General features: G+C 36.9%; 1 protein-coding gene across 1 annotated transcript; it reads right to left on the reverse strand.

Moving 5' to 3' along the window:
* Positions 1-2508: 2508 nt before the first annotated feature.
* On the reverse strand, positions 2509-21252 carry LOC308640145 (mitogen-activated protein kinase kinase kinase 2-like; the record flags this gene model as incomplete). Its single annotated transcript, XM_081312158.1, has 9 exons — positions 2509-2734; positions 4050-4227; positions 8750-8879; positions 13285-13416; positions 13789-13937; positions 17246-17452; positions 18143-18235; positions 18402-18469; positions 21215-21252. The coding sequence occupies 9 exons, from the start codon at positions 21250-21252 to the stop codon at positions 2509-2511; spliced, it is 1221 nt and encodes a 406-aa protein (XP_081168284.1).
* Positions 21253-22530: the final 1278 nt, after the last annotated feature.

The raw sequence follows: 22530 nt of genomic DNA on the forward strand, positions 1-22530 counted from the left end.
TTCATTTTCTATAGCATTTAAAAAAGAAAATGGAGACTGAAAAAAAGCAAACAATTTTGCTTTGCATTCCATAATCTCCCCAGATTTCTTTCTTGAGAGTATTTGCCTCATATTCTGTACTGCTGGTTACCCTGACAGACCAAAAATGAGCCAAAGCGAAATTACAGGAGACAAAGAAACAAAGAAAAGTCCACTGGTCCAGATAGCATGATCTTGCTCAAGTAGAAAAAAATACCCTCATTCATAAAAGTTAATTATAATAGATTATAATAGATCCACATACTTGGGGATTATGTTTCTAGCTCAAAGATTAGGTAGTGGATTCATCAAAGCAGGAGGGACCTGATTTTTGTTCTTTGCAAGCTGCTTCCTTTGATTTTTCAGAGTATGGGAGAAGCGTCAACAACTAATTTTGTGCTTTGACTTCTCAGACTAGCAGATGGAATTTCAAATATTCCTTTCTACAGGAAATGCCAGGTGAGACCTTGATATGGTAAACCAAGACCTATCCAATTTTGAAACAAAGTACTTTTGAGTCCCTAAATTAGCATACTTTGTGGCAGAAAAAAGAATACCTTAGTCCCTTATGAATTCTATGAAAGGCATCACATTTAGGGCCTCCTGGAAGACTATTATTTTCTAGATCTTTAAAAATAAAGTACTTCACACTTGCTTTGATAGGCTCAAACAAATTACAAGTAGCCAAATTATTGACATCCTCATCTTTTTAATTAGCATAATTCCATTAGAGATGGTGGAATCTTTCCCAGCTGTCTCTTTTCATTTTATGTCCCTTCTCTTAGTGGATACCCTATTCTAGAAATGCCTTACAGCATTTTAACCTTCCTGTTTACAGTAAACATTTTGTTTGATATGCTTTTCTCTGCCCATGATTATGAATTGACTTTTAAGTAAAGAATACACACTGATGCTGAGCTCACTGATGCTAGTGACAATGCACATACCTCTTAGATATTCATATCTTTTAATCAAAACACATTGTTTCTAAAATGGAAGAATTACTGATTTGGATGTAAGAGTCTGCTGGTAAAGAAGTGATTGCTACTTGCTGAGATCATTCACCCTGGGCTTAAGGCAGTGGTATCTGCTCTTATAAAACCCTCATTTTGTAACACATTAAAACTTTTTCTTTAAAATTTGCTTTTTTTTTTTTGTAATTACGACTTTGTAAATGGCTGTTTTCAGTTTATAGTTGGGACTGGCCTTTCCTTTGGGGTTTCTTAATTTCAGTATTTTTGACATTTGGGGCAGGATAATTCTTTTGGGGGGAACTGGCCTCCACCCACTAGATGCCAGAAATATCTTCCCATTTGTGACAAACAAAACGTCTCCAGGCATTGCTAAACCCAAGTGAAATGTCCCTGTGCCATCAATGACAATCTCACTATTTTACGTGGCGTCTTATTTTCTGAGGTGCTTCAGTATTCTGTGATCCCAAGAAAAGAATTTCTTCTCATTACATTAGCTTTACACATGGATACTCCAGGCTTCACCCTTAGTTTCTAAAGACTGTTAGCTATGGGAAATCAGGAGCTAGAAATAGGAAGACAGAATATATGATTTTTATTTTTTCTCAATTTCCTTAATTTTGGGACTTCCCCCCTCAAATAAAGCACATAGTTTAAAATATGCTAAACAACACTCAATTAATTTTTAAATTATTTCTGCTTACTAGCGAATGTGGTCTCTTCTTTGCTCACACATTTAATGAGAGCAATCTCTTTTTGTCTCTTAGTTAGATTTACTCATTGACTTCCCATATCTGCTTTAAAACAAAACAGTATTTTTTTTTAAAGCAGAACACTATCCCTCAAGGTTTACAGATTCCAGTAACATGGATCTATTATAGTGTATTTGCTTACTATACTGGTTAGAATTACAAATAAACATACCTCTTAGATATTCATATCTTCTATCAAGATTCCTACTGAGCAAAAAGCTTGGTAGACAGAGGTTATGATCTAAAAAATACAGATATAAGAAAAAATCTATATTCTTTGAGTACCTACCCTAAACTCAAGTTTAGGGCTCAACCCCACAAATGAGGAACTACTTTAAATACTATCACTAAAAACTACAAATTGTACATCATTTCCTCCTTGTCTTTCACATCTCCCCAACACTATCAATATGTCAGCGATACAGGGAAAGACTCTACAATCTTTCGGTATTCCAAATGATTTGTTTGTACTAAAAAGACTTACTATATACTAAAGTGCTTTATCTCTCTGAACCAAATCAGTACATTATTTTTAAAAAAAGTAGTTGTTTCAAGTTCTTGTAAGGGAAAAACGACTAAATATAAAAAATTTAGGTTACTATTATTATTATTAAACAAATTTAACCAAGAATCAAGAGAAATACTTTCCCTCTTGTCTTTTTTCTCCCCCATCTCTCTTTTTTTATATAAAAAAGAAAAGTGCAGTCAGAGAGAAGGTGAACGATCAGATGGGAGCTGGGTGGAGGCACAGGAGAGGTTACCAGCTGCTAGTGATAATGCACAAACATGTGCCTTAAGAGTTCATCAGCTGAAGGTCTCAGTTTGGCCTCTACAAAAATCCGTTTGAGGAAGTCTCGGGTATAGTCTGAAACATGAGGTGGCAGCTTTGGGTTTGTTGGCTGCGTGGCAATCTTAAAGATGGCAGCCATTGCTTCAAATTCAGCCCAAGGAGGTTTTTCAGTCAGCATTTCTACCACAGTACATGCTACACTCCTAAAAAGAAATAAACAGAAATACATAATATGAGCAATAAAATCAGGAAAGAAAGCAGGCAAACCAGAAAATGACAAACAGGAATAAGTTCACACACATTTAAACATGACTTGATTCAAGTTTCATTAAAACACTTTTAATTACATAAAACCATAAAATGAACATAAAAATCAAAAGCATACCACAATTTAATTACTATCATGCCATCTATGAGATGGGGCAAAGAACATTATTGATTTTATAATTTTTGCTTTATAATCTGCCTAATCTTAAAGATAAGTTTTTTTGTCTTCTTTTTATAAAGAATATAAGTATTAGAAATTTTTTGCTAGAGTTTTTAGGCTGGGCATAGTGGTGTATGCCTGTAATCCCAGCAGCTTAGGAGGCTGAGGCAGGAGGATGGCAAGTTCAAAGCCTGCCTCAACAACTTAGGAAGGCCCTAAATAAATCAGCAAGACTCTGTCTCTAAATAAAATATTAAAAGGGGGGAGGGGGACGGGCGGTGTTGGGAATGTGGTTCAAAAATCCCTGGTACCCCAAAAAGAAAAGAAATTGTTTGCCTTGGGGTACTTACAATAAACATCGATGAAAGTTTTTTCTGTGTGGGAAGTACGAAATGGCCATTTTGTGTTTTATAAATTATTAAGCAATTAAAGATCAAGTGAATATTAAGAACATTGATAATAATTAATTACTTTTAAACTTCTTCTGGGTAATGATATCTATCTAATGCTAAACTTTGCTTAAAACAAATCCTTCCTCAGAAGGGAATATAGGGGGCTGGAGTTGTGGCTCAGCGGTAGAGAGCTTGCCTAGCATGTGTGAGGTCCTGGATTCGATCCTCAGAACCACATAAAAATAAATCAATAAAATAAAAATGCAGGGCTGGGGATGTGGCTCAAGCGGTAGCATGCTTGCCTGGCATGCGTGCGGCCCGGGTTCGATCCTCAGCACCACATACAAACAAAGATGTTGTGTCCGCCGAAAACTAAGAAATAAATATTAAAATTCTCTCTCTCTCTCTCTCAAAAAAAAAATAAATAAATAAATAAAAATAAAAATAAAAATGCGATGTCCAACTACAACTAAAAAATAAATATTTTTTTTTAAAAAAGAAGGGAATACAGGTTCCAGGACTCTATAAATATTTAGTTAAGTATAGTCTCAATGAGACACAGTTAAAATGATGTTAATCCTTACAATTCATACAGCCTAGTTCAAAAGATAAATAATTTAAATCTGGCTTAGTATTTTCAATTCTGAGTGAAAATACACATAAGGTAAGTTTTCAGGCAAATCTCACATCAAAACCTACCAGATATCTGCTTTTCTGCCATAGTCTTCTCCACTGATCACTTCAGGGCTCATCCAGTATGGTGTACCTGTGACAGACTTCATTCCTGTTCCAGAGAGACAGATGGTCTGAAGCCGTTTGCTGGCCCCAAAATCACCTAGTTTGACATTGCCTGTTGAATCTCGCAGTATATTTGCGCCTAAAAATAAGAGAGAACCTCACTTTATTAATTGTACTAGCATTCTTGAATATAGTAAAAAGAACAATGGCAGAGAAGTACTTAGTGGATTTTTTCAATCTATCCAAATTGTTGCTTTTCATCTTCTGAGGTGATGATGAACTGGCATACTACCAGTTACACAGTTGGTGCTAATTAAGGATTTGCTGGGTGAACACTGAATTTTTAATCAACTGTGTTATGCTTCAGAATCTAAGAAGGTTCTCCCACTCAAAAGAACTGTGGCAGAGTGGCGGGGGTGGAGGGTGAACAAGAAGAGGAGTAGGGAAAGGCTAAAGAGTAAAGCTCAGTGAAGTACCAGGAAAGCACTAGGAGGCTCTTGGCCCCTGTTTCTCTGTCATAAAGGAAGAAGAGCATGGTTGAAAATTATTTTCCCAAGAAGTCAGTTTCTCCTCAGGAACTTTCTGAGGGTACTTTATAGTCACAAACTTCTAGCACTTTCATCCATTATTTAAATATTAGTTACCTGTATTTTAAAGTTGTTTTTTTAAATTTTTTAGTTGTAGTTGGACACAATACCTTTATTTCACTTATATATTTCTATGTGGTACTGAGAATCGAACCTAGGGTCTTGCATTGTGAGGCGAGCACTCTACTACTGATCCACAACCCTAGCCCTAAAGTTTTTCTTAATATTGGGTTTTTGCCTTAATTTTACTTTTCCATTTCTATGATCATCTTGACATTTCTTTTTTTTTTTTTTTGAGAGAGAGAGAGAGAGAGAGAGAGAGAGAGAGAGAGAGAGAGAGAGAGAGAATTTTTTAATATTTATTTTTTAGTTTTCGGCGGACACAACATCTTTGTTGGTATGTGGTGCTGAGGATGGAACCCAGGCCGCACGCATGCCAGGGGAGCGCGCTACCGCTTGAGCCACATCCCCAGCCCATCATCTTGACATTTCTAAGAAGCACTGATAGAGATTTTTGTAGAATGTCCCTCAATTTGTCTCATGTTCTTCTCATGATTAGACTGGGGTTTATGAGTTCTGTGGAAGAAGACCAGAGGTAAAGTACTAACTGAAGCCCTAGCAAGCTATTACAGGTGCATATTGTCAACATCACTGTTGATGTTACCTTTGACACTGCCTGGCTGGAGGCAGTATTTGTTGCCTTCTCCAGTGTAAGGTCACTTCCTCTATTCTATACTGTATGTACATATTCTGTTTTTTGTTTTGGCAATGGTGCTTAACCACTGAGTCACATCTCCAGTCCTTTTTTAAATTTTGAGACAAGATTTCACTAAGTTGCTTAGAGCATCACTAAGTTGCTGAGACCAGCTTTGAACCTGTGATCCTCCTGCCTCAGCCTCCTGAGCCACTAGGATTACAGACGTGCCGCCACCACACCCAGCTCCACATTATAGTCATCTTTAAAAAATTCATTTTGTGCAGTTCACAAGAGAATTGCACTCCAGGAATTCGATAAAATAATTCCTAAATTGGAATTATTCTGCAGAGAGAACTGTCCCATGTTCCCCATTGTTACGGTTTGGATGTGAGGTGTCCCCCAAAAGTTCGTGTGTGAGACAATGCAAGAAGGTTCAGAAGAGAAATGATTGGGTTGTAAGAGTTTTAACCTAGTCAGTGAATTGATCCCCTGATACGGATTAACTGAGTGGTAACTAAAGTGGTAGGGTATGGCTGGAGGAGGTGGGAACTGGGATGTGGCTTGGGAGTATATATTTGTATCTGGCAGCTGGAGATCTCTCTCTGCTTCCTGATCACCATGATGTGAGCTGCTTTCCTCCACCATACTCTCCTGCCATGATGTTCAACCTCACCTCAAGCCTCAAGAAATGGAGCCAGCCTTGTCCAACTAAGATCTCTGAAACCGTCAGCTCTCAAATAAACCTTTTCTCCTCTACAAGAGTGCTCTCAAATAAACTTTTTCTCCTCTACAAGTCAGTCCTTTAGTCACAGCAGCAAAAAAATCTGACTAAAACACCCATTTATTATTAAATAATTCATTTATATTTCTCTGAACACATGGATATATATTTTACACCTTGGGCTATAATCTAGTACTACTTTATTTTTGCTCAATTTTTGTCAGTTTTGGTCACTGGGAGCCCTTTCCACGGGCTCCTCTATCTCTTTGCCCTACCTCTAAAATTGTGTTTTTGAGAAGATGCCTAGGCTCCTCTTGGATATTTCCTGCCCAAGACCCAGAATCAGTAACTTCTCTAATAAGCCCTGGTTTCTTTAGGAGAGAATGGTATCAAAACCAAGATTTGCACTCTAGGCTCATTTGTTTTTTGCTCTGTATTTCCCACTCATCCCTGTCCTGTTTGTTCTGCAGTGCTGGAGACTAAACCCAGGACCTTATACATGCTTAGCAGACACTGTACCACTAAGATTGAACCCCAGACCTTTTATAAATTTTGAGAGAGAATATTGATAAATTTCCTATGCTGGCCTCAAACTTGGAATCCTCTTGCCTCAGACTTCCATATAGCTGGGATTACAGGCATGTACTAACACACTCAGAATCTAGTCCTTGAGACAGAATCTCACTAAGTTGTCCAAGGCTGCCTCAAACTTGTGATCCTCCTGAGTATCTGGGATTACAGGTATGTATCACCACGCCCAGCTGATCAACTGATCAACTAAGTTTTATCACAAGTTTCATTATGAACTCATGGGTTTCAGCATACAACCAATTTTCTTTTCTTTTCTCTTACCACTTAAAAGTTGTTCTTAAAAACTGGGAAATACAGCAAAGTAAAAAGTATATAGTAGAGAACAACTATCCCTATCTTGCCATTATATAAGATTTAATCACATGGACATTTTCCTTCTGTGTCAGACTTAAATTCTATAAACCTGAGATTCTGTTACACATTCACTTTAACATCTTACTTTTCTCCCTCATCAATATTATTTGCCCTGTAATGTTTTAAAATCCTCTTACTTCTACCCTCCTCATCTGACCAGAGTGGTTTATCAGTTTTTCTGGAAAGGTGAAAGAGGATTCCTGTAGTGAGTAGAACACTCAGTTTCAATGCCTTGCCTTATTATGAAGGCCAAGGAGAAGCTACCTTGAATACCTATTATTCCTAATTGAATAATTTCTCTATGAGGTACTTTTAAGTGATTAGGTTTTATACTTAACAACTAAGGTCTGCCTAAAAGGGTAGATCGTCAGCCATATTCCTTGTACCTCTCACATTCACTAGTAAGCGCTACTCCAGTACATGTGATCTGGTTCAGGCATGGTGCAGATCTATTCTATCACCCAAAACTGGTTTAGGAATGAATGTTCTCCTTTGCCTGAATATGGCTACAGCCAGGATATGCTACAGTATAGGGAGGAAGCAAAAGCCCAGGACCTCACAGACTCCTTAGAAAGACCAATGAATAATGTATTTATATACAGACATTTATATTTATCAATTTATTTTTTGACTGAGTGATAAAAATGATTTCTAAATTTGGAGTCATAACCCAGCTTGTATAGAATCAGACCCTCCAGGTATGCTTTGCCATAGTTTTCATTTTCAGTACTTTCAAATTTCACACATTCCTAATACTTTTTTGATTTATATGCTTTACTTACATGCCTGATCCCTGAGAACAGTTGAGCTTTTAAGTTTAAAAAGCCAAGTATAACTGAGTTGGAGTTCCTCAAAACTCAGTTCTGTTCTCCATCCTACCCCTAGGCAATGACATCCATTCCTCTGACTTCAAATATGATCTCAACATCAAGTATGTCATCATTGTAGCTAACTTTTGAATGTCTTCTAGGTACCAGGCACTGTTCTAAGTAATCATATGCATTAAACTCATTTAATCCTTAAAAGAATCTTCATGGAAGAGGAGCTCAAGTATAGAGAAATTAGGTAAAACTTGTCCAAGATTACAGAGTCAGTGCCAAATAAAGTCTGAATTTAAGTCAGGCTGTTTAGTAGTAAAGCCCCAACTCTTAGCCACTACATTATTTTGTTTTGTTTTGTTCTTTTGGTATTGGAAATTGAACCAGGGGCACTTACCACTGAGCTATACCCCCAGCCCTTTCTATTTTTTATTTTGAGACAGGGTCTTGCTAAAATGTTTTATGGCCTTGCTAAGTTGCTGAGACTGGCCTCAAACTTGAGATCCTCCTGCCTCAGTCTCCAAAATCAGAGGGACTACAGGTGTGTGCCATCATGCCCAGTTTAACCACTGCATTATAATGCCTATGCAATATACTTACATACAGTGCATAAGTATTGCATGTATATCTTTACAGACATGGTGCCACTTATGTGATTTTGATCTTTATTGATTCTATGAATCCCCACTGTGGAGCTACTCATTTGTAGAGCCCTGAATATCAGGACTGTTTTAAGGATATTGACAGTCTGTGAGAAAAGCAGGAGAACTGTTTCCCTGTGGTATTTTAGAGGCAGATATATTAATTTAAATGTTAAATATCTTCAACATATCAATTATTTCATTCAGATTCAACAAGAATTATGCACTTAAGGTAAAAAACACATTGCTTACCTTTGATATCTCTATGGACAATCATATTACTGTGCAAATAATGGACACCCTCTGGAATCTGACGGGTGTATTTCCTAGTCACATTCTCAGTAAGAGCTCCATATGCTTTTAATTGGTCCTTAATTGAGCCCTAGGATAAAAGAAAACAACAAAACTATGGTACGGTTTGAAATGAAAATTGCTATTAAATCTTTGTTTTTAAGAGAGTCCTAGAGTTCATGACTGGGAAGCTATAATTGGAGAGGGCAGGAATTGTCAGTAAAGACATAATATGCCACACAATTTAACATAAAAGTCACCTACATTCCCCAACTTTAACTGTGGAAGAGTATATGCCATAGCTGAGAGAAGCTATCAAAACTATGTTTTAACTGATGCCCTCATTTCTGTGACTATCTTGGTTTTAACAACCTCCTATTCTTTGCAACTTGGTTTTTAAAGGTTCTCCAGTACATCCATCTTGCACTGTTTTTTTTTTTTTTGCCTTGAGTATACTTTTGTTTTTCTTATTTGCTCATCTATGTTCTACTTGAATATTATTTATTCATTTTTTGTTCTTATTCTGTTTTTTATAAAGTGTTTTATTACATTTGCTAACTTATTACTCAGGAGAAAGAAAGTATGATTAGAAATCAGAACCAATTAAACTTCTAGTTCTTACTATATATACCCAACACTCTAGCTCAAAACGTAACAGCGTATATAAAAGGGGAATATCAAACTTTTATGTGTTTTTATAGGCCCAGGATGAGGTGTCTTTCTCCGAGTATGCTGAATCAGCCTGAGGTAAGACACAGGCATTTGAATTTTGAAAAAGCTTTCCTAGTGATTCCAATGTGTACATTATGGTTACTTATCAAGGCTTTTAATAAATAAAAATAAATGCTTTACAGGGGAAATTTTTTTTTAAATAAGAAAATATGTCCTGATGTTTCTGTCTTTCCTTCAATTTTAGAAAACTATATACTCTGCCATACAAAATAGATCCTTGGATTTTACAGATTTAGTCATGTGGTGTTTCCATTCCTCATGAGTGATTCCTGCAGAGATGACAGTATGAAATTCTGCAGACTCAAACTCCAAACACACATGTGAAATGTTTGCCATTCATACCTGCAATCCACTGTGGCCCATTTGTTCAGTCGATTTACTATGTCTCCACTTGTAGTGACACACAGTATTCTGTGTATATCTCAACTACAACTAAACACTCTAGACAACAGGTAGAAAAATACATATAGGGTTATGGGAGATATGATCCTCTGGGCAGCTGGACCAGTGGTCTATGACAGCTAACAGCTCCATTAATGTTGTCTGTTTACACCTGTGTACTATAAAAAATTAACTTCTGCAGCATGTACAACTGGAACAGATTGAGAAGAACTGTACCAGCTAAAAACCTGTGTGTGTGTGTGTGTGTGTGTGTGTGTGTGTGTGTGTGTGTGAAGAGGAAAAGGGAGAGGGGGAGGGGGAGGGTTGAGGAGAAGAAGGAGTGTGGAAAGAGAGAGAAGAGAAGCCAAAAGCTAGTTTAGGTATCTAAAAAAATTTTATGTAAAAAAGTTATGGTCCCAAGTATGAATACAGTTCTATACAAACTAAGGAATGCAAAGCTAAATTTGGGAAAACTGAAGAATGGAATGACAATTTTGACATTGTGATTCTAGGTCACAAAGGAGCCCATCATATTAAATTTAATGAGAGAAATATAGCATTTCACACATTTGGGAATTCAAGAAAGTATAGGAAATATATATAAATTCAGTTATTACCATAGTCTTGCTATATTATATGTTACATGTTTAATTCACTTAGACTATCAATAAGCTATCATTAATTTAGTAACATGCTTTTCAAATTCAAGGAATGACAACCTATGCTTTGATGGAGATAGCTGCCCTTACAAAACCAAGTGTAGCTAATGAGAAACAAGATCACTCAGCTCTCCCTTCCTGAACAGTCCTGGTTTTAGTCTTAAGGTTATACGATGATTATCAAAATGAACCCAACTACTATGTACAACTATAATGCTCTGATATGTATATAAAATAAGAAAAGATTGTGAAGGAAAAAGAAAATAAAGGGAAATTATATTTAATTTGAAAAATAAAAAGTTTTGAAATATTATAATATTCAATTTAAGAAATCTTTCTAAATGCATAACTATCACTTCATCATATACCAATTCAACTTAATATTTAAACAATAAGTACTTAAATGAGTTTCATTATTTTCATTATATTCTCACAATTCAATGAGAGGAAGTTTACATTCTCAAAAAGATAATTATATAATAAATGTATAAAGATTATATATCTATACTTGTGATGTAAATCAGTTTTAACCATTTTAATTAATCTTACCTTCAATGATGAGTTTCTATTCATACTTATTCATAATTATTTTCTATTTAACATAAATATTTATTGCACAGACAGTAAAAGAAATGTGAATAAGAAAAATCTACCATAATCACATTTTTCTAAGTTTCTTCTTTGTTCAAACAGACACATTTAAAATATTGTAATCATTATTTAAAAAGCATTTTATATTATTTTCCTTCCTCTTATTAAAATATTTCCTCAAACTTCATGATAATGATTTTCATAATTTTAACTTTTAGCACACATTCTCAAAAGAATGTCATCATAATTTATTTCCATTGTGGTCACTAAGACCTCCCCTTTTTTTCCACTATCAAATAATACTAAAATACATATACAGAGCTTTCCCTTTCTTTCAGATTACTACTGAAGAAAAATTTCCATGAGATTATCATATGTCTTCAATATATATATATATATATATATATATATATATTTTTTTTTTTTTTTTGAGAGAGAGAAAGAGAGAGAGAATTTTTTAATATTTATTTTTCAGTTTTCGGTGGACACAACATCTTTATTTTATTTTTATGTGGTGCTCAGGATCGAACCCAGCACCCCGCACATGACAGGCTCAAGTGCGCTACCACTTGAGCCACATCCCCAGCCCTGTCTTCAATATTTTTATTGCTCTTAATATATCCCTCAATTTGCTTTTCAAAGAGGGTGTGTGTGTTTTTGCCTTAGACTTCTAGACTCAAGCAATCCTTCTGCCTTTTGAATAACTGAAACTACAAGCACACACCACAGGAGCACAGCTACCAAGGAAGATTTATTATACTTGCTAAGTAAGCATTCTATCACTGAGTCACATTCCCAGAACCCAAAGAGGACTTTTTAAAGTCCACTTGCACTGGAAATAAAATCTTTAAAAACAGAAATAGTAAAGATAACCACTGAGTAGCAATAGTGTCACTAGGAACAATTAGTTATTCATTATGGTAAGAAAAAATTCTATTGTTGCTCATGTTACACTAAGGTTGATTAAGAATATTACTACCAGGTATTGATCCACACACAGTTTTACTGATCCATAAGCTCACATTGCAACCTATACCTGCTACATACAATTTTAATCAGCTACCTCCATAAAAACCTATAAGTCAAACTCCTTTTTCTGGCATATGCCATCCACTAAAATTTTAGACTATACATATTTTTAAATGAATATATCAACCACCATTCTGAAAATAATATATTAAAATGTCCTCTATAGATACAAATAATAACAATTTGTGACAAAAGGTAACAAATATCATTTTATAATTCCCATTGAAATTACTGACTTTAGGATGGCTGTAAATCACTGTTAAAAACAAGTGTGGGGCTGGGGTGTAACTCTAACTTAGCAGTAGAGTACATGCTTCAGCATGAACAAGGCCCTGGGTTTAATATCCAGAATTAAAAAAAATTAGGGGAAAGTTTGGAAAGAACCTGAACATTCATATGTGCCACTGGTTTGCAAGAAAAAGCAAAACTTTACAATGTAGGAATCAGGATGTCAGTCATCAAATCTAGCAATCACTCTTAGCATCTCTATGGTAAAATAACCACAAATCGAATGTCTCCTGATGGGATGCAACATAAAGTATACAGCTTCATCTATGACATATGAGCTAAGAAAGTATGAAATGGAATCTGACTTAAGAGTTTAGATCTAACCTGAAGTTCACAGGAAAAAAAGAAAGAAGGAACAAATTAAACAGAATCCATGAGTGTAATTATAGAAATCTGTGAGATGAGACTGTTAAAAGTAACAACTCTCCTGGTCTCACCAAATCTACATCATGTAAAAATGGATTATGATAGATAAAAAATAGAGTTCAGAGATATAATGTACAACTATGTACAACTATAATGCTAACTTATTACTCAGGAGAAAGAAAGAGTATGATTAGAAATCAGAACCAATTAAATTTCTAGTTCCGGTTTGGATAAACTGGCTACAAGGATATTTTTAGAACATTTACCATTAATGAGTTTAAAAATACAAAGATACATGAAAAAAAACAGAAAATAAAATATTAATCAGCTCTAATTTAAAACTCTTCTAAAATGTCCTTAACTAAGGTTATAATGAAAATTTTGTTTTCTTTCCTCAACTAACACTTTATTAAATAGAATGTCTACTTTTAAAAAAATGTAGTAGCTTACCCCTGGCATATATTCCATAAATATGGAAAGTGTTTTTTCCTGGGGATCCCTCAAACAGCCATAATACTGAACAATTCGCTCATGCAGCAAGTTTTTCAACAACTGAATTTCACACTCAAGTTCATTTACTTCCTAAAAGACAAAATTCACTGTTAAGTCTTTACAATACTGTAGAAACAAAAAAAAAATCTAACTTCAAGACCTATCAAGGTGATTACATTCTGAAATTTTTATTTCCCAAGGAACAAACACTTTAAAGTGGCTAATCAGTAGCTTCTTTAAAAGTCCCTCACAGTACGCTAAAGCAATACTATATCAGACTAAGAAGACAACTTAAATACTGGAAAAGAAGTATCCACAGTACAAAGTAGATAAATATAATTCATCTAATTGTTTTGCAAATCATTTTTATTAAGGAAAAGCTAAAGAGTCTTCTGTATATTACCTTTTTAAGCAAAAATGTTTTTTATAATGTGACAAAGTAGTTTGTGTAGTGATTTTTACCTTGCTGGTCTCAGGGCTATCAGGGTCAAACTGAACTTGCTTAACAGCCAATTCTCTTCCTGTATCAACATCATAACAGAGGTAGACCCTGCCAAAGGCTCCTTGGCCAAGCAGTTTGCCCAATCTCCAGTTGGTAGGTGCTCGAGGTGCTAAAAAAAAGAACACTATCTTAAAAATGGGATAATCAGATGCACAAGATTGGTTAAGGACTAAATGAGTATTGTGGATAGTGCTTCCCTTCATTGAACATGCTAGGATATAAGCAAAAATCTTGAGTATCCAAATTCATTAAGGTCACTATTTTTCAAATATTTTCTCTTTTAAGAATTCTAAACCCTGGGCTGGGGCTGTAGCTCAGTGGTAGAGTGCTTGCCTTGCATGCATGAGGCACTGAGTTTGATCCTCAGCACCATATAAAAATAAATAAGTAAATATATAAAAATTTAAAAAATTCTAAATCCAAATAAGATTCATATCTACAACTCCTATTTTTCTAATAAGATTTTTCCCCCAATTACAAATGTGACAGCATCTTTCACTGAATCTAAGATGCCACTGATTATAAGATTCACTATTTCTAACTTTTATCAATGCAATATTTATAATTACTTTATCAGCTTCTACCTACAGTGTCAAAAGCTGGAAGGAGCACTGTTTCCATCCTAACAACAAGAGTATCCTGGGTAATCTATAAAATTATAACCTTTACTGAACCTGTTGGAATGTTTTCCAGCCTGAAATTGGAGGAAAAATAAGCACCTCCAAGGAGAGATGGAACACAAGCACTGGCACACTTGTGGAGGGGCAGAAAGATCCACAATGGCAGGTAAGAAAAACTCAGTTCCACTTTTAACAAGCACGGGCTACATGAGAATACCAAACACTAGCGAGATCCTGACATAAAGTGGTTTCAGACTTTTCCATAGACAATCTCCATGCACTCATAGGAGCAAGAGACCAGAGAAAGCCTCCTTTTGTAAGTTAAGACCTGAAGAATAAAATGAGCACTGTTGTTACTCTCTTCAGCTCTTCTCCCCTAAGACGTAAAAACCTTAAACTGCTGGAAGAAAGGGAGGCAAGAAACATCACCCACAGATGAGGAGAATAAGAAAAAAAGGGTGGGGGCTTATCCCTGAGGAGGGGCTAGAAACTATCATGGAGAAAACCCATCTCTGAGAACTGCAGAACTAGAGCCTGCCTAAGATGGAATCTGCATGGGACAGCTCTCAGCCTTCTATCCTGCCTCTCCTATAATATGCTAACAAGTAGCATAATGTACTGCTGAGGGAGGAGTGAGAGCACAGATAGACCTTCTCTCTCTGAAAAGGAAGGCCAAAAGCTGAGACTGGAGCATCACCATGGAGAAAATCCCTCTAGAAAACCAATACAAGGAAATTCTAGAGGAATTTGAAGTCAGTGGTAAATAGAAATACCAGCAACCACCAAATCTAAACCCAGCTGACTAGACCAATCAATCCCCCACAGTAATTGCCTAGGCAGAATAGTTGTGTCTATTTCCAGGCATAAATTATATTTACCTCAGTCTCCATTATCTGGCATTCAGTGTAAAGTTATAAGATGCAAAGAAGCAAACAAAAAAAATCAACAGAGAAATCAATTAATACAAGACTTAAGTGATTTAGACAGGATATTTAAAAGTAACTACGATTACAGTGTTAAAGGTTCTAATTAAAAAAAAAGCTAACAACAGGCAGAGAACTTCAACAGAAATAAAAACTGAAGAAAAGAGTCAAATGAAAATGCTTGAAATTAAAAAAAAAATCCTTCAAAAGAATAGACTCAGCAGGGCTGAGGAATGAGTCATGAATCTGAAAACAGATCAATAAAAGTTTTTCAAACTAAGAGAGAATGTTTGTAAATTCAAGTGCACAAAGATGTATAAGACACTATCAATTAGTCTACTGCATAGGTAGTAGAATAAAGAAAAATTTAAAATGGAATAGAAGAAATATTTAAAGAGATAATATCAGAATATTTTTGAGGGAAACTGCAGTGAAAGAACATTAGTTGAGAATCTCATATCAATATATCCAGACACACCATATTCAAACTTTTGTAAACCAAAAGAAAAATCTTAAAAGCAGCTGCCAGGGGGATAGGTAACAGGGGTGGGGGTGGTCGTGGTACAGAGTTGATGTATAGAGAAGCACACTGTATACAGTATGACAAAAACAAGATAATAGCAGATTTCTCCTTATAAAGTATGTAAACAAGAAGAAAATGGAGAGATAACTTTTAAGTGCTGAAATTTTTTTTAAAAACCCAAAAATAATGCCCAGAACACTATACCCAGGAAAACAAAAATATTTCAAAATGAAAAAGACTTCTATAAACAAAAGCTGGAAAGAATTTATTGCTAACAGACTTGTTTTATAAGAAAGTTTAAATGCAAATAATCTCCCTCCCCCTCCTCCTCTTCCTTCTTTTTTTGGGGGGGAGGATTGAACTTAGGGTTCACACAGGCTAGACAAGTATTCTACCACTAAGCTAAACCCCCAGCCCTTCTTTTATTTTGAGACATGGTCCTGCTATATTGCTCAGGCTGGCCTGGAATTTGAAATCCTCCTGCCTCAACCTCCCAAATAGTTGGAATTACAGGTGTGTGCCACCCAGCTATATGCAATTCTCTAGAAAAAAGGAATCTGATACTTGACTGCATCTATATAAACAAAGATTTATAGAAATAGATAAACAGATGGTATATATATAAAGGATATTAAGGATATTCTTTTATTTTTGTATCACTTTAAATACAGCTGTCTAAAGCAAAGAAAAAACAACAGTGTGGGGTTATAGACATAAAAACTAAAGTATGACAACACTAGCATAACAGGGAGAAATTCATAGCATACAAATTTTACTGCAATAAATATCTTTAAGAATGAATCTTTGATAAAGTCCAAATACTTTAAAATCTAGACTTAGTTACCACTATAATCCATTCCTATGATTTAAAGTAAGCTGTCTCCCACATTAGCAAATATGAATTACTCTCAATTTTCAAATTGTCATGGCCTCTTATACACGTCACTTCATTAACTACTGAATTTCTACTCAGGTCTTAGATCTACACTAAATGCAATACTATATTTATTTCTCTATATACCATTTATCCCATTAGACTATATCTTAAAGATCATGTTTGAAATCTCAGTTTTAGGAACTCGACAAGGATATATGGAATGGAACAGATGACAAATTGAATAGCTGATAACATTTTTTCTAATAAAAATGAAGGACAGAATTAACAAGAGTAATCAGCAATAATACCATTATTACACCAGACATTCCGGCCATTTTTAGAAACTCCCATTATGATCTCTTTTGAAAAGTCTTGTCTTACCATGAATACTCATTTGGTATTTATTCCTGTTAATATTATAAAATTCTGCAAGGTTCTGCTATACATTTCACTATGACAATTTTTATTACTTACAATGGCTGGGTGGGCTGATGTCCATTACAGTCAAAGTAGGATTGTCTATATCACTTCCCCTTCTTCTTATTCGACTATCATCATACTCTGTGGTAAAGATGCTGCTTCCACTACTAGTACTTAAGGAGTGATCAGTAGGACTGAAACTCACAGGAGATCTGAAGCTGGTCCCCTGGGTTCTTCTAGCTCTTGGAAAAGTTTTTCGACCTACAAAATGAAAACAGAATTAACTTATTCCTTTTGTTAATATGTTTTAGTTTTAAAGTATTTAAAATTTATATGGTAGGAAACAGACATTTTTCTGGTAACTAGGCTAAAGAACTGAAATGGCAATAATTGTGGGGTTAAAAAAAACTAGGATCTAAACATAAATTCAAATAGTAACTTATGTACATACATGCACATACACAAAATAAACTACAAAATAGAAGCCCTTCATTTTTGGATAAAAAAATAATTTATTCTCATTTCCAATGATTTTAAAATACAAAACAAAAACTAAAAAGTTTATAGGTAGTTTTTCCCCTAAAATGGACAATACATGTATGAATTTTATCATTAAGGAATAATTTTCTAATTAATCATTTTAAAATTATTCCTTTTCCCTCATATTTTATTGTATATTATAATTCTATATTTTAAATCATGGAATTTGTCAAATTACTCCTTTTAAAAGAAAGAAAGATCTAAGTATTATTACATTTTAGAAACAATACTAAAATGTAACTATAGTTTTAGTTATGACCCAATTTCCTTAAAAAGGCTCTTTTTAAAACCAGAAAACTGATTCAAAAACAATTTTTATATTACACAAATGAATTTTTTCCTGACATTTTCTATTTAGTTTTATATTTGAGATTTTTCCAAAGTGTTATGATCTAACTGCCAGAAACTTACCATCATTATATTCTTGATGATGATATGAAACATGATACCTTCTTGGATATGTTCCTCCTTTTCCATACTTCTCAAAGATAGGGTTATCATAGTCTGTGAAGACATAAGAAAGCTACATCACAAAAAAGTCAAGTGTTTCTAATGATGAAAAGTATACTGACAAAATTTTTGATTTTTCAAAAATCTTCCCTCTCTCCTCCCCCGCTAAAACATTACTGTAACATAAATATTTAAATATTTAGAATTCATATAGTCTAACCTGAAAACTCCTGATGATTATCTGGGTAGCTCTGTGCCCTGGGCATTCGTGATTTTGGATAGCTTTCTCTATAAACAGAAAATGTCACATTAAATTAAAGAAAATATTAAAATAAAATGTAAAAAATATTTAAGCCATATCTGTGTGTTTGTGGGTCTTTACAAACATTTATTTGATACATATAGGAAAATGTATATTGCATACAGCTTTTAAAATTAACCTATATAGTGGTAAGAATGATGCATTTTGGAATCATAGTTATCTAGAAACACCTATCAGTCCAAGCTCTGTATAACCAAGATCATCTTTGCATCTATATAAAAAAAAATAATTTCAAACTCATCAAATACACACACACACACACACACACACACACACACACACACACATACACACACATATATGTAAGCATTCAGGAGAGTACATTCCAAATAGTATTCACTATATAGTTTTCTAATTACTACTTCCCTAACTTTCTTAAATGTCTATCTTCAGGTAGACACTGACACAGACAAGAGTTTCACGTAGATAGACAATTGATCCCTAAAACCAAATAAAAAAAATCATAAAGCAATTCTAGGGATTAAATAAGTGAAGATTTTAATACTGACTGTGTGATACAGTATGACTACCAAGAACAATGTCCAATTACAACCAGAAGAGTGCACATTTGTAACATAAAATTCACAGTTGCTACTTGATCCTGCTCACATCCCTGTATTACACAAAAAATATTTGAATTTTTAAAATGTCAACCAACATACTAAGCCACAATTACAAAGAATTTAAGTTATTTCTGGTGCCAGGATGAACATAATCCTAACAGGGAAGCAACTCAAGAAATCTCCAAAACCAAATATATTAAATTTGGTGAGGATGTGGAGAAAAAGGTACGCTCATACATTGCTGGTGGGACTGCAAATTACTGCAGCCAATATGGAAAGCAGTATGGAGATTACTTGGAAATCTGGGAATGGAACCACCATTTGACTCAACTATTCCTCTCTATACCCAAAGGACTTAAAAACAGCATACTACAGGGACATAGCCACATCAATGTTTATAGCAGCACAATTCACAATAGCTAAACTGTGGAGCCAACCTAGATGCTCTTCAGTGGATGAATGGATTTAAAAAATGAGGCATATAAACACAATGGAATTTGACTCAGCATTAAAAGAGAATAAAATCATGGCATTTGCAAGTAAATTGATGGGGCTGGAGAAGATAATGCTAAGTGAAGTTAGCCAATCCCCAAAAAACAAATGCCAAATGTTTTCTCTGATATAAGGAGGCTGACTCAGAGTCAGGTAGGGAGGAGGAGTAAGGGAGGATTAGATGAATTCTAGATAGGAAAAGAGGGGTGGGAGGGAAAGAAGGGGGCAGGGGATTAGCAAGGATGGTGGAATGTGATGGACATCATTATTCAAAGTACATGTATGAAGACTCAAACTGGGGGTCAACATACTTTATATACAAACAGAGATATGGAAAATTGTGGTATATATGTGTAATAAGAATTGTAGGGGATTGAAGATGGCGGCGAAGGGAGTGCATCACCCCCGTGCGCCGCGTCACTGTGCGGGAGAAAGACGAGGTGAAACAGCTGAAGGCTGTCTGGTTGGGAAATTCTGGGGAAATTGAGGTGCTCCAGAATCTAGTAGAGGGATTTCCATCGCGCGAGGTTTGGCTGTGGGGGCTCGCACGCGGTCGCATTGACTGATCGTTGGATCGTCCCGAGGCTGGAGTCTGCGGTGCGTGCTGGGAAGCAGCGAGGTGCCAGAGCGGGGGTGCAGCAATGTGGATTCTGGGGGCTCCTGCCAGCAGCGCAATGGCCATGCTTAGTGCTGAGTTCTGGCTTTGAGACGGAGGAGAGAAGCGGTCCAGTTCGGTTCTCGACACCGGTCGGACCACGGAGGAGGACAGCGGCCGCCATCTTGGAGAACTGATGGAATCATCCCTGTTTTCTACTGATCTCAGCTCATTCAGCTACGGAACAGGTGATTTCAGGCTGGAATTTGCCTGCGTCTCGCAGACAGATCGCTCAGGCTCAGGGCTAGAGAACCTGTGGGGAACACTCCTTGGGGCTCGCTCCTAGCAAAGCGTGCACCGAGCTCTGAGCAGCCGGGTTCTGGTTCCCGCAGCTGCTTTGGCCCAGGGCTGGGGAACCCGCGGAGACTGCGTACTGAAGCCAGCTCCTAGTGGAGCGTGCATCGAGTTCGAAGCGGCTGGGTTCTGACCCCTGGAACAGTTTTGGCCCAGGGCTGGGGAACACGCGGGGACTGCATCTTTGAGCCTGCTCCCAGCAGAGCGTGCACCAAGCTCGGAGAACTTGGAGCGGCTGGGCTCTGGCTCCTGGAGCTGCTTTGGCCTAGGGCTGGGGAACCCGCGGAGATTGCTCCTTGGAGCCTGCGCCTAGCGGAGCGTGCACCGGGCTAAGAGAGGCCGGGTTCTGGCTCCCGGAGAGGCTTTGGCCGAGGGAAGGGGACCCCGCGGTAACTGCTTCTCGGTCCGGGTCCTGCTGGGTGCAGTGGGGGCCAGAGGGGCAGAGGGGAGCTGCCGCCTGCGCCCAGAACAGGCCAAGTGACCCGCCGGCGTGGTCTCACGACACCCCAACTGCAGCTGGGGCCGAACAGAGTAGCCACCTACGCCTAGAACAGGACCAGCGACCCGAAGGCGTGGTAGCCAAGTCACCCCATTTGGAGTAGGGGCTGTGTAGAACTGCAAGGTAGGCAGACCTGCGACCCACTGGCAGGACAGGCCCGGTAGCCTGCCAGCATGGTGGACACGTAGCACCGAGGCAGTCACATCACACTGGTTGGAGTGGGGATGGAGTAGAGCCAGCGCCCATGTCCGGAAAAGGCCCAGCGACCCGTTGGAGAGGCAGTCAGGTAGCCCCATTTGGAGTGGGGGCTGAGCAGAACTGCCGCCCGAGCCCACAAGGTAGGCAGACCTGCGACTCACCAGCGGAACAGGCCTAGAGGCTTGCCAGCGTGGTAGACACATCACACCAATTGGAGTAGGGGCCGAGCAGAACCTTCACCCACATCCGGATCAGGACCAACGACTCGAGGGCGTGGTAGTTACATCACCACAATTGGAGTGGGGGCAGAGCAGAGCCACCACCCGCGCCCGCAGGGTGGGCAGACATGTGACCGACCAGAGTGGTAGACAGATCACCCTAATTAGAGGAGGAGCACAGCCACTACCCGCCCTGCAAGGGAGATTTTCCAACTATACAAGAGCAATATAAATAAATAGGGGGAAAATTTCAAAAACACAACAGTTTCACCAAGCAGAAAGAAACGCGAGCAGTATGAAAATACAAGGAAAGAAAGGACCACAAGAAATGCAGGTCAACTCAACTTTAGAAGAGGTAATAGCTGCAACAGATGGAATGTCAGATAAAGAGTTCAGGATATACATGCTTCAGATGATCTGGAGTCTCAAGGAAGACATGAGACAGCAAAATCAGACAATGAAAGATCACTTTGACAAGGAACTACATAAACAAATCCAGGAAGCAAAAGATCAATTACACAGGGAGATAGAGGTAATAAAAAACAAACAAATAGAAATCCTAGAAATGCAGGAAGCAATAAACGAAATTAAAAACTCAATTGAGAATACTATCAGCAGAGTAGATCACTTAGAAGATAGAACATCAGACAATGAAGACAAAGTATTTCAACTTGAAAAGAACATAGACAGCTCAGCAAGACTGCTAAGAAACCATGAGCAGAACATCCAAGAAATATGGGATAACATTAAAAGACCAAACTTAAGATTGTCATTGGGATACAGGAAGGCACAGAACTCCAAACCAAAGGAATAAACCATCTATTCAATGAAATAATACGAGAAAACTTCCCAGACTTGAAGAATGAGACATAATCCCAAATCCTAGAAGCCTACAGGACACTGAATGTGCAAAATCATAAGAGATCCACACCTAGACACATTATAATGAAGATGCCCAACATACAGAATAAGGAGAGAATTTTAAAAGCTACAAGAGAAAGGAAGCAGATTAAATTTAGGGGTAAACCAATCAGGATAACAGCTGATCTCTCAACACAGACTCTGAAAGCTAGAAGATCCTGGAATAACATATTTCAAACACTGAAAG

The sequence above is a fragment of the Spermophilus citellus genome, assembly GCF_964194105.1.
Source record: "Spermophilus citellus genome assembly, contig: SCAFFOLD_149, whole genome shotgun sequence".
NCBI lineage: Eukaryota > Metazoa > Chordata > Mammalia > Rodentia > Sciuridae > Spermophilus > Spermophilus citellus.